Here is a 13,189-nt window from a genome sequence, read left to right on the forward strand (position 1 = left end):
TTTCTTTTCTTTTCTTTTCTTTTCTTTTCTTTTCTTTTCTTTTCTTTTCTTTTCTTTTCTTTTCTTTTCTTTTCTTCTCTTTTCTTCTCTTTTCTTTTCTTCTCTTTTCTTTCTTCTCTTATCTTTTTTTAATATTTATTTATTTATTTATTTATTTATTTATGTATTTCGAAATATACCCTCCTTACAGTCCTTCAGTTGGCCTGGAATTGTTTCAAAATTGTGTAGATGTGGTACTTGGGAACAAGATTTAGTCGTGGTCTTGGCAGTGCTGGGGTAATGGTTGGACTTGATGGTGTCAGTGGGGTTTTATGACCTAAATGAATCTGTGATTCTTCAATTCCAATACATGTCTGAGCTCAGCTGCATTATAATGTTACAGGAAATATGCCAAAATGTTTAAAATTAATCTGTTTGAGCTATAATATGTCTGAACAGGTAACCTGTGATAACAGAAGCTGTGTAGATGTTGCCTACAGAGTGATTTTGGCTGCTATGTACAGCTCTATCTATGCTATGTTCAAAAAGCAGTCAGTAATCTGCTGCTGCCCAAACCCTATCTCCATTTTCATAATCCCTTCCTCATCATTTATCAGTGCATCTTTACAATGAGGGATGCACTCAGCCTAAACAGTAAAAACAAATTCCATCCCCATGCCAAGTGAATGGACATCGCTGCTTTTCCTCCCCCGCCCCAGCCCGTGCCATCACCACCCTCCCTCATACAGGCACGGTGCTTTGGAGCCTCAGAGGGGGAAGGTGAAACAGGGAAAGTGTGAGCATGAGCTTGGCAATATCTGTCTTTACAGTCCTCGAACAGAAGTCACCACCTTTTTCCTGACTGAAAATTGGGGCCGGATGCTTGGCTTAGGCAAGACGTCTCAGCTTTGGATAACATAACTTGGGTTGTGAGTCCGTTCTAGCAAATTGGGGTCTCAGGTAATTTTGGGGACCATTGTGGTTTTTCAGGTTTCTCAGCGAATTTCTTCCCTTTGTTATCAGGGAGAGCCTGGAAGGGGGAGAGGGCAGTTTTTTGGGTGAATAGTCAGCAATCAAGACATAAAAGAAAGTCTCCTGGCATTTCTCTGGATTGCTGTGGGGTTGGGGAGGTTTTGGCTGGAGGAGTGGGCTTTTCTATTCAGGGATTTTCAGAGTTGAGGCATGGTGCCACCACAAGTGATGAACTCAGACCCAAGGCTTGGTGGGGTGGGTCTCACCTTCCTGCCCTCCTTCCATAAAGGGGTTGAGGAGAGAGGTCAGGCAGTGCTGCAGGATTTTGTGTACTCGGCTCCAGGACTTTGATTTTTTTTTTCCTGAAAGCCCTGTAATTTTGAAATTACATTAACTTGGAAAGAGGGATATTGACTGTTCCAGGAAGGTTCCCACTTTCTTTGGCAGACATTTGTCTTTTTAATCAAGACAGGGACATATTTCGTTTTCAACTGCTGTCATCATTCAGAGCAACCCCATTAGGGGCAATCATGCCAGCTTCATTCAGGGCAGCCTGGAAAGAGCCTGCTGTACAGGGAAGGTCCCTGTGGTCTTCACCACTGTTTTCTCCTTGTCAAGAGCCACAGGACATTTCTCACAAGCCTTAGGGTTATGTAAGTGCCACGTGGACTTTGTTGTCTGCAGAAAGCTCTGTCATTGTGCTTGTGGCCTTGCTGGTGTTACTGTTTTTTGTTAGCATAACTAAAATGATTTATTGGAGAATTAGTTGAACCCTTAAAGCTGTTATTTGGGAAGACTCCATCCCATGTCTCGTTCATTCTCATCATGGCACAAACTGTGACAGAGGTTTTTTGAGTGTGTTACAGTTCTGGGGAATTGCAAGGCACTGTAGAGGGGATAGTTCCAGTTCATTTGAATCAATCCCTGCCAGGAATGTTTCCTTACTTTTCACAGAAGAGTGGTATTATTTGTAGCTGAGGACTTGTGCCATGGCCCATGACATTAAATACAATTTATGATTTCCAGAGCTCTTGACTGTTCCCTTTGTTTCCTTCTGCTGGCTGGAAGAGGGATTGTCAGGGAAAAAGAAAGGCATGGCCAAATGGCCCAAATACACCAGGCTATTCTTTTCTGAGGAACTTCTCTGTTCCATGTGTTGGCCCTCTGTTTTCTGTTCTGGAGTGTCCTTTCCTAAGAGCAGGGTCATGGCTGAGATCCATTGGAGGACTGTGTCCCACCACCTGCACTGCTAATCCACTGGATAAAGGAAGTCCTGCAAGAGGCAGGGAGGACTTGAGCATTTTGAAGCTTCCATCCTCACCCAGCTTTGGGAGTGAGGGTGGTGAAGTCCCATCCAAACTCAGTTTAAATCCACCTGGCTGGTCAGATTCTTCAATATTTGCTGCAAACTCAGCTCTGACCTGGCATTGTGGCACCAGGAGAAAATCCCAGGGCTCAAAGATCTCACTGTTTCCAGCTGCCCCTCTCAGACTCTCACCATTGCTGAGACCTGAAACCCATCCTCCTCAGCAGCTGCTGGCAGTGCTCAGATACTCATCCTTCCTTTGGTGTCCCATCCAGACACCCTTGAGTGGGTGACCTGCTTCTTTTCAGTTTGGCACTTCAATTTGTCCTTCTTCAGATCTGGTTGGGTTTCTTGGATATCTTTATTTGGCTTCCTCCCACAGAGAAACTGACTGCATGTTCCGTCCTGCCTGAGATGTTTTTGGGAGGTGTCCATGGACAGCTAGAGACATAAGGATTTGTTTAGTACAAAGCTGAAAGGAGGTTTATCCTACTTGAGAGCAGATTACTGTAACATCCATGGAAACAGAGTTTGGGACCAGAGAAAAACAATTCAGTTTGGGGAACTTTAAATGAAGAAGCCAGGAGATTGTTGATCAGGTCTCCTAAACTCTCCTCCTCCATCACATCCTCCTCTGCTCTCTTGAGTGACTGTGGGGGTAATGCCATGCTGCTCCTTCTCTCCCACCTCATGTTCATCAATCCTTAAGGATGCAATGATGGCACATCCATGTCCTCCCTGACTACAACATGGTATGCACCATGCAGTGCCCCTACTCATCTCAACATGATTAATTCCTCACTTAACAACTTTTTAACTCCTTCAGACAATGCATTTCCAGGGGCTTCTGGAGCACCACCATCCAAATCTTTGGACTCTGAGAGAATTGTATTTGAATCAGAGAATGACAGAATCAGAGAATCACAGAATTATTTGGGTTGGAAGGGACCTTAAAGACCATCTAGTTTTAGCCCCTTGCCATGGGCAAGGATGCCATTCACTATATCAGGTTGCTCCAAGCTTCATCCAACCTGTCCTTGAATATTTCCAGGGGTTCATGACTTCTTTGGGCAATTTGTGCCAGTGCCTCACTACCCTTTCCTCAACCATCAGTGCACCAGCCTTAAACAAGGGATTGCCTGTCCTCTGTCTTCCCATGGTTTGGGACAGGACAATTCAGTCTGCAAGGAGCAACTAAGAGAAGCCAGTCACATCTCAAGGGATGAATTAAATCAGCCTGGTTAAACCAGTGCTGAATTGAAGCCGTAACTCTAATTATCTTAATTCCACTCCAAAATGAATTCAAACCAAACCAAACATGAAATGAAGAGTACTTTAATCCCTCATCATTATCATCAAATTAGTAATCTATTTGGGATGTTAATGCCATTTAGCTAAGCCAGTTTAAAATTGATTTGGATTAATTTGCTTGAGATCCCTCACTAGTACATGGGCTCTTATCAGAGCTCCTCCAAGCCTGCATATGCATTTCCCTAACACAGCTGACAGTGCATGGAGCAGGTCCCACTGCATCTCTTGGGGAACTGGGACAGATTTTCACCCATGTCTTGGACCCACATTTGAGTAGTCAGAATAAGGAGAGTTTTCTGTTACGGAGTAATCACTGCAAGCCCTGAAAATTGAAGTTATCAAGCTATATTTCTTCATGATGAAGCATAAACTAGACCTCATCCTTCAAAGTTTAAGTTCCTTTAATTCTTCCCTGAAAGAGTTCTTCAGCCTTGGCACAGGCTGTCCAAGGCAGTGGTGGAGTCCCCATCCCTGGAAACATTTAAAAGCTGTGTGGATATGGCAGCTGGGGACATGGGTTACTGGTGGCCTTGGCAGTGCTGGGGGAGCACTTAGAGGGCTTTTCTAAACAATTTGATTTGTTAGGAAGGCCAAGATCACCCGACATCTGGGATCCAGAAGGCTTCATAACACTTTTGCAAAGGGATCATTACTGCTGTCAGCAGGCAAGGCATCAGCCACCATCCTGACTGTGCCAAGGGGAATCTCAAGGAAGTCAACAAACCCATGGCTCAGCTTGGAGAGAGCAACCTGAGCTGCTAACAGAGCACAGGTCATACACTTTAGCTTGGCATTCCTCAGACACCTCTGAGAGGAGAAACTGCTCTTATTTCACCAGAAACACCTTGGGCTTTCTCATGCTCGTGCACACAGCAGCTTGGTGGGACCCTTAAGTACTTCAGCAATTGTTAAATGTTCAGTTCACTCAGAAAGAGTGGAATTGCAAATGCCACCCAGAGGGTATGGAAAAGACAACTCATTGGAGGCAGGATGGAGGATAGTCCCATTCCTTGGCACCTCAAGCCCAGTTTCATTCAGCAGTTCGGCTGGACAGCAGGAGGGGGAGGCTGTGCAGAGTCACATTTTTAACTTTCCTAGAAGTTTGGGAATGGAGACTGACCTCTGCCAGGTGGAAAGGGAAGGGGTGAGACAGTGGGAACAATCCAGAAGGGAAGACGGAGCTTTTGTGTTGAAGAATTTCCAGAGGGAAAAGGATAGTGTAGAGTCTAGACCTGTGGTCTGAGACTTTGCCCAAGTTTCTCCTCTGCTACAGATTTCCATCTCAGTCTTGTACAAGCTCTCTAGTTTCCCTGTGAGTTTTGGCCAAATCATCCAGATGTGAGCAGACTCTGTGACAAAATGAGGGCTACTGCAGGGGACAGCTCCTGCAGAAACATGACCCAGATCCACCAAATCTTGAGGGACTCAACTGCTGCCCTCCAGCTGCCCATGGCTTAGAGCAAGGAGCCAAAAATCACAGATTCAAAGTCAGGGTGACATTGGAAGAGAACTCCAGAGATCACCATGCCCAACCCACTGCTCAATCAGGGTGAGCCAGTTGCCCAGGATGATGTCTTACCACAGAATCACAGAATTATTTGGGTTGGAAGGAGCCTTAAAACTCATCCTTGTTGGAACAAGGACACCTTCCACTACACTAGGCTGCTCTAAGCTCCATCCAACCTGGACATGAGCACTTCCAGGGATGGGGCAGCCACAGTTTCTCTGGACAAACTGTGCCAGGGCCTCACTATTCTCATAATAAAAAATTTCTTCCTCATAGCTAGTCGCAATTGTCCCTCTCTTAGTTTAAAACCATTGTCCCTTGTCTTATCACTCCAAGCAGCATCCTTTGTTCTTTCCTTTCTTGTCCTCCCTCCTCTTTCACTGGGATGTTCCTTAGGGAGAGTTTTTACAGATGTGTGGTGTCTGATCAGAGGCAAACTCTCCCATTAAGGCAATTTGACTGCTCAGTGGCTGCCCTCTTTCGCTGCCTTCCTCCTTGTCTCCCTGCACACACAGAGCAGAAATGTAGCAGTTTCCAACACGCCTGAGCATCTTGCTTCCCTGCTTATAAATCACATGGAGATGAAAGGTTGTTTGGAAGCTGAAGATGAATGCAGGAAACATTGATGCAAGCTGAAATCACTCAAAAAAGAGCAAATGGTGGCAGGGGCCTTGGGCACTCAGTGATTCAGCCATCTGCCTCTCTTCCTGCCTGGAGACCTCTGCACCTGGGCAGTCGTGGGACTTTTGTTTGTCCATTCCCCTCATTAGGAGCAGGTGCTCGAATGGGCACACGTACAGTCAACAGTGCTTTCAGACAGGTGGGAAATGAGCCATGATGGAAGAAAGTAAAATACACTCTCATGATGAACCTGCAGTTCTAGCTGCTTCTAGGAAAACACATGCACCATTAACTGCACCCTGAGTGCAGATGGAAGCAGGGTACTTGGAGGGGTGAAATGCACAGAGCTTTGGTTGTTCTTGAGCACAAATGCCTTGGAGGTGCCTGGAAAGATAACAGAATCACTGAATATTTCAGGTTGGAAAAACCCTCTAAGACCATTGAGTCCAACTGTTCCCCAGCACCATCACAAAGGCCACTGAATCATGTCCCCAAGTGCCACATCTAAGTATTTCTGAAAAATTTCAGGAATCATGGTCCCACCACTTCCCCAGTCATCTTGTTTCAATGTCTGACCACCCTTTCAATGAGGAAAGGATGTGATGACTAACCTTGGAAAGGTTCCTCCTTCCCTGCTGCTGTGACATCCTCAGCATCCCCAGAAATGGTGCAGAGATGTCAGCATTCAGTTTTTCCGGCTTCTGCCTGGGCTGATGCTGGCATGGCAAGGTGTTCTTGGTGCCAGAGCTGGAGGGTGGGTTTGTCACACAGCTGCTGTCCCCTGGGCGGGCCATAACAAGGGCAATGGAGTTCAAATCCCAGCTGTCCCTTACCGCCCTTTAACCATCCCCTCTTGTTCTGTGGTACCCATTCTGCCATGTAGTACATCCCAGGCTTCAATATCACTTTCAGATGGGCTGAGGATTCTAACAAGCTGCTTAGTCAGCCCTCCAGGGCTGGCCATGAGCTGCACTGTGTCTGCAATCCCTGCTACCCATCCCTAAAATGCTGGACATGGCCATTCTCCATTCCCTCCTGGCCAAAGCTGCAGCAGCCTTGGGCAGACATCCCGTGCTCTTTGATGGACCTGGGCACCCAACACAGGCACAAACATCTGGCGTCCTGCAGGCTTTTCCCAGTGGGAAGAAAACAGCTTCTCTGTTAGATATCTGGGAACTAGATTTCAATTCACCATGTGTGAAAACACCTGGCACATGCTTCAGGACAGGATAAACCTTTGATCCACACCAAGTTGTTGGGTGGGACATGTGCTTGTGCTGTGTAGTAGAGTGATTATGCACTCCCTCTGCTCTTCTGGTTGTGGGATCAAGAGGTACTGTGTGGAAGAAATCACCCTTTTCTCACTTTTATCCCCCGTATTGGAAAATGTTTTGGAGGACATTTTAAACAAAGTTGGTTCCCAACAGCACCTAGACCAGCTCAAGGCAACATAAGAAACTGTGCCATTAGAAAAGTCATTTAGGTAGGAGGAGATGGAAATATGGGGCAATGAAATCTCAGTAAAAATGAGGGAGTTGTTCCAGTTGACCTTTTCCAATAGAAAGGCATGGTAGGTACAAAACACTCCCCTCCAGGAATGCCTTGTCTGCTCTTCACGGCCAGTGTCCCACCCTGCTGAGGTTCCAGAACTAACTCTGGCCCCTTTTGCCTTCATCCCTGTGTCTAGTTGATGAAGACAGCAGAGCTGGACCCTCGGCAGAACTACGTGGTGGGATTCCATCCCCACGGAGTCCTGGCAGCTGGAGCCTTCCTCAATTTCTGCACAGAGGCATCTGGCTTTTCCAAACTCTTCCCTGGCATCACTCCCCACCTGATGATGCTTTCTCTGTGGTTTCGTTTTCCGTTCTTCAGGGACTATTTGATGAGTGGAGGTAAGGAGGGGGATGTGTGGGTGCTTTATGAGGAGCACAGAGTGAAGATGCATGGGGAAGAGGAGTCAAGGGTCTGTTTTCCCTCATCTGGGGCCAATTGGATGCTATTCATGGACACAGCTATTTGAGATGGCAACCCAAAACCTCTGAAGTTAAAGCTGCCCTCCTTGCTGTTATCTCGGCTGTTCAACTCCAAAATGTGCTCAGGGCATTGCTGTGCCAGGTGCTGTGTAACAGCAAAACGCAGGGCAAATTGTGAACAGAAATGCTGACAGCTGCAGGCCAGCATGTTCCTGTATTTCTTTCTGTAAAAAAATATATTCAACCTTTAAATTGTGAGGGAAAAAAAACCCTCTTTTTCTGAAGCATCTGTTGCTTCCCGGGAAACAGGATCCAGGGACAGAGGATGAAAATAGCAGCTCATGCTGCTGTAACAGAATGTAGCAGGGGGGCAGATGTAGTGGAAAGGAATAGGAAAAGAGACAGGTGAAAATTAAACTGAGAGAGGCCAAAGGGAGTTTTGAGTGATTTTTGGACACCAGCAGGATGACTTCCATCTCACAGCAGTGGGCTTGGCAATGGTCACTTCTCCAGCTGAAAGTGGGCAGAGTTCAATAGGCTAAACATAAGCATCCAGCTCCATCTGATGCACCCCAGGGCATCCATTACCCTGTTTTCCACGTAATCTATGGCTCCTGCTGCCAGAGTATTTACATGGAGAGTGAGAAATCCAAACAGTGAGATATATCAGAGGCTTATGACCCAGGTGAAGGAAGGTTTCACCACAGTAATGTCTGAGTTGGGTGCATAACTAATTTTCAGGTCAATTGAATCCATTTCACCATGAGGTTTAAATGTGCAAAGTATTTCAGCCCCTGAAACAAGGATTATTTTTTTTTAATACTCAAAACAATATTGCTTTGTCATTTCTGAATAAAAGATTTCCATCTTATTCAAGTAAACAACACCAAAGGAGCAAATCCTTCATCAAATTCCACTTTCAATTAGCACCATCCACTGAAATGTATATGTGTTTTGACCTAAAGCAAATGTTTCTCTGACTACAGAATTATTCAGAATTGGATGCAGTCTCACTCGACAACAAATTGAAATAGATTTTTCCTAGGGCTCAAGTGCAAATAGTTCCCCATTTATTTTTTTCCCTAATTTTTTTGCCTCACTTCTCACTTGTGAGCCAGGCAGCAAATGGATAATTGTGTGCAGAGGTGTGTGTGCAAATCTAACACCTTTTAAGGAAACTGGGCTGGGGTTCTCATTTCTGAAAATAAAGTGTTTCACACCTCTCCAGAGACAGGTTATGCGGAAAGAAATGTCCAGAGCAAACCACAGAGAGGTGGGTTTTACTGTTAATTCCTCTCTGCTCTCCAGGCCTCGTCCCCTCTGACAAGGAGAGTGCAAGCTACGTGCTGCAGAAGCCAGAGGGTGGGAACTTGCTGGCCATCATTGTTGGCGGGGCACAGGAGGCCCTGGATGCCCGCCCAGGATCCTTCACCTTGCTGCTGAAGAACAGGAAGGGATTTGTGCGCCTGGCCATCCAGAATGGGTGAGGGAGGGGGTGCTGAAGGGGGGCTGCTCAGCTCTGGGGTTGGCAATGGGGGGTTTCTGTCCTGGAGAAGGATGAAGGGGTTTGGGAATGGGCTCTGCTCATCATGACACGCTATTGGTTTTGACTCCCTGCAGAACCCCCCTGGTCCCTGCCTTTTCCTTTGGGGAGAACGATCTCTTTGATCAGGTGAAGAACCCCAGGGGCTCCTACCTGAGGAGGATTCAACATTTTCTCCAGAAGATCATGGGCATCTCCCTTCCCCTCTTCCATGCACGCGGCATCTTCCAGTACAGCTTTGGGTTGATGCCCTACCGACGGCCCATCTGCACCGTGGGTGAGTCACACAGGGCTCTGACCCGTGCCACACACACCCAGGCTGCCCAGACTGGGAAACAGGGACAGTCCCTGGGTTGTGTCACCTCCTGCCAGGCTGAAGCATCTGCCAGAGAGCACAAGCAGTGATGGCTAGAAAAGTGCTGCAAAGCAGCATTCCAAACTGTTCAGGTGTCTCACTGGCTTGGCAATCCGGCTTGATCTCATGACACATCCCAGCCCAGCTGGGCTGTGCTGGGAAAAGCCCCAGAGCAAATGTGACCAACCTCCCCACTCCTGTGAGACGCAGGCAAGCCCAATACCACAGCACTGCAGTGGGGCTGCACTGAATATCTCCCAAGGCAGATTTACAAACACAAGGGGACCAGCAGGTCAAGGGAGATGCTCCAAGGGCTTGGAGTGTCTGGGAGACAGGCTAGGAGAGCTGGGGGTGTTCAGCCTGGACAAGAAAAGGCTCCAGGGAGACCTTAGAGCTCTGCCAGTGTCTAAAGAGGCTCCAAGAAAAGGGAAATTGAAAGGGCAAATTTGAAGGGAATTTGAAGGGGGACTTTGCATAAGAGCTTGGAGTAACAGAATAGCTGGGTTAGATGGATATTGGGAAGAAATTCTTGGCTGTGAGGCCCTGGCACAGGTTACCCAGAGAAGTTGTGGCTGCCCTGCTTCTCTGGAAGTGCTCAAGGCAGCTGGGACAGGGCTTTGAGCAACCTGGGATTGTGGAGAGTGTCCCTGTTCATGGCAGGGGGATGGAATGAAATGATGTCTAAGGTCACTCCTAGACCATTCTGTGATTCTCTGAACACTCAAGAAGTTTGCAGCTTTGCTCACTGTCCTGTGCAGACAGATCTGCAAATCCAAACCTATTTGCATGTGAGGAAGATGAACCATTTTGGGCAGACATCATGTCTGTGGGAGACCAAATTTCAAGAAAATGTTTTGTTTTGAATAAATTTTTCAACATCTCCATGCTTGGCCCACCAGTGTGGCTGATACTCTGTGAATTAATTTAATTTAAAATGCAGTTTGGAATGGTTAGAGTTTACACCACTGATTAAGTTTGACAACCAGCAATTACTCCTAATTGTATTACTACCTGTTTGGATTGTCTCAATGGTTTTATGAGCTGTGTAGTATCACATGGGCTCTTCATTAATTGGATGAAGAATAGCCTTATAAGATGTTGAAACCCTCTGTCACTCGACAAAAACCAATTTGAGTAAGAGACCAGAGCACAAGAGGTACCTCATGGATCTTCTCTGTCCCCTGCCAGATTCCTGGTCCTGGTAGCTCTGGGAGATGGAAAAGGCTCTTCTAGAGACTTCTAGAGCTCAGCTCTGTGCCAGGGTGAGCAGAGCATTCAGAGGTACCTGACACTGGCTCCTCCTAACACCTGCACTTCTTTTCCAGTTGGGAAGCCAATCCCAGTGCAGAAGAAGTACAAACCCTCTGATGAAGAAGTTGATCAAGTCCATGAAAAATACCTAAAGGAGCTGTCTGATCTCTTTGAGAAGCACAAAGCTAAATATAATGTCCCAGAAGACTGCCACCTGGAATTCGTGTAGAGTGCCTTGAGCAAGGTGAAACCATGGAGATCAAGCTCCCAGCTTCCCTCTTCTCTGGAACTACTCCACAATCTCAACATAGTCACAGTTAACATGTAGTCCACAGAGCATAGGGAAAAGAGCTTGATTTTCCCAGTATTTGCATGGGTGTAGAGCCAGGTTTTTATTTTTTTCTCCATAAAACACACATAAAATATATAAAAGAGAAGAAAAAAAATTCTATCTGTGGTCAGCACAATTGAAACGCCCCAGCACAACACTAACACTTCCAGTCTGGCACGGATTCCAGTTTATACAGATATTTCCTGGCAGATCTGAATTATTTAAATTATTTCCTTTGCATTATTTGCATTTTGAAGTGGGAGAATGAGCCATCATTTGTGATGAAGGCATATGCTCTTTAAAATATAATTCATCTGGATCAACAAATGAACATTGTTTGTTTGGTGCTCTTCATGTTTTTAATTGCTCTGGGCTCTTTTCTCACTACCTGAAGCACAGTTTATCAGAAAGGTCATATGCCCAAGCACCCTCAGCAGCCCACTGGCACAAAAGAAGTTAAATAAATTCCATTAGAAATGGAATCACTCTTATTATCTGAGTGTGTGGGAGAGTCTGGGCTCTTCTCTCTGAGTCCTGAGTGACCAGCTGTGGTCACTGTTCATTTTGTTTCACAAAGGAGACCACTTTCTTAGGAAAGAGGAGCATGGCCAGGACATGGGGGAAGGGAAAGGTGATTTGGGCTGGAAATACCTATTGGGGTTTGGGGGAGCCACATTTGGCAGGTGATTAAGGCTTTAAATAGCTGCTTCTTTTTTCATATCCTGCACTTCATCAAACTTTTCACTTAATGGGATTTTGCAGCATGGAAGTTTCAAGTGGCAGGAAACATTGCTCTGTTCAACCTTACAGAGCTCTGATACTTTCATCTTCTTCTTTCCCCCTCCCTTCGTTTCTTTCTCTTTTCCTCACATCCTACTGCCCACTTGCAAGGAGCCACCAAAAATCCTGCAGATCACATGTACTTCAGTTCTGTTCCTGAAACTGAAGTGCATTTAACAAGAAAAAGTTGTTTAAAAATTGAAAACTCTGTCTTGACTGATAATACCAAACCATCATTGGGGTTTGTTTCCTTTTCCCTGCCTCCTGTCCTGACCAAGGATTCCACCGGATTCTTAATCTGAACAACCCCCTGAAAATCCCTTCCATTCCCAGAAAACAAGCAGCAGCAAGGAAGAATCTAATGGATCCCTGCCCAACATTCTAAACACTCCTGCAATCCCACACTTCATCCAGTCCAATAAAACAGGTCACATGCTATGATTTCTTGCTTGCTTTCTATTTTTCTTTTTCTTTTGTTCTTACTTAAGGGCAGAGATGCCCAAGCAGGAGGAAGATTTTCTGCACCAGAAACAAACAAAATGTATCTCCCACTCTTTTCTCTTGGAGTTCATAATCCTCCAAGTTTTACCCTAACTCCAGGATTTTTTTCTCTATATTTGTGGAGATGTGGTGGGTATTTTGGGGATGGAGATGTGGTGGTATTTTGGGGATGGAGATGTGGTGGTATTTTGGGGGGTGGAGATGTGATATTTTGGGGTGTAGGAAATAGGGGCAGGACTGAAGGTCACAGACAAGGATGGATGGCAGATGTTGGTACTGACAAGAGGACTGATCAGTAGGAGAGACTTCTACCCCACTGAGCAGCCTTGTTGGAAGGTGTGCTCCCAATTGTCCACAGAGGCCTCAGTGTTACCCTTCGGGGCTGCCACAGTGATGACCCAGGTGCCAGAGACACTCCTGTCTGAGAGGTGGGCTGGCCATCACCTTCCTGGCTTGTGACACCATTCTGAAAGAGAGAAAAGGCAGAAAAAGTGGGTGGTCAGGAAAAAATCTCAGGGAGGCACGGGAAGGACGATGCTGGAGCTGTCTGAAAGTTGTTGGGGTGGTCAGGGAGATCCAAAGGTGAGGAAAGACCACAGTGCTGGCTGGAGAGGAGGAGTCAGAGGAGAGTGTTGGCTGTACATAATTGGCTTCCTTCAAGGTCAGTTTTATCTCACAGACTGGAAAATACTCTTGATCCCTCAGGGACCTATATAACCCAGGAGGGAGAGGTCAGTGCCTGGGCTTGTGTTAAATATA

The 13,189-nt window shown here is 46.2% G+C and overlaps 1 protein-coding gene across 1 annotated transcript in view; it reads left to right on the top strand.

Annotated features, from left to right (window-relative positions):
* The window catches only part of MOGAT2 (monoacylglycerol O-acyltransferase 2), a 35,729-nt gene extending 24,324 nt beyond the window's left edge, over positions 1 to 11,405 (top strand). Inside the window, exons 4-7 of the mRNA XM_033051245.1 lie at positions 7,384 to 7,588; positions 8,978 to 9,152; positions 9,290 to 9,489; positions 10,893 to 11,405. Coding sequence (XP_032907136.1) covers positions 7,384 to 7,588; positions 8,978 to 9,152; positions 9,290 to 9,489; positions 10,893 to 11,047 — 735 coding nt within the window. The 3' untranslated portion in view covers positions 11,048 to 11,405. The remainder of the gene's footprint in view (positions 1 to 7,383; positions 7,589 to 8,977; positions 9,153 to 9,289; positions 9,490 to 10,892) is intronic.
* The last annotated feature ends 1,784 nt before the right edge of the window (positions 11,406 to 13,189 follow it).

This window comes from Catharus ustulatus, chromosome 2 (genome assembly GCF_009819885.2).
Source record: "Catharus ustulatus isolate bCatUst1 chromosome 2, bCatUst1.pri.v2, whole genome shotgun sequence".
NCBI lineage: Eukaryota > Metazoa > Chordata > Aves > Passeriformes > Turdidae > Catharus > Catharus ustulatus.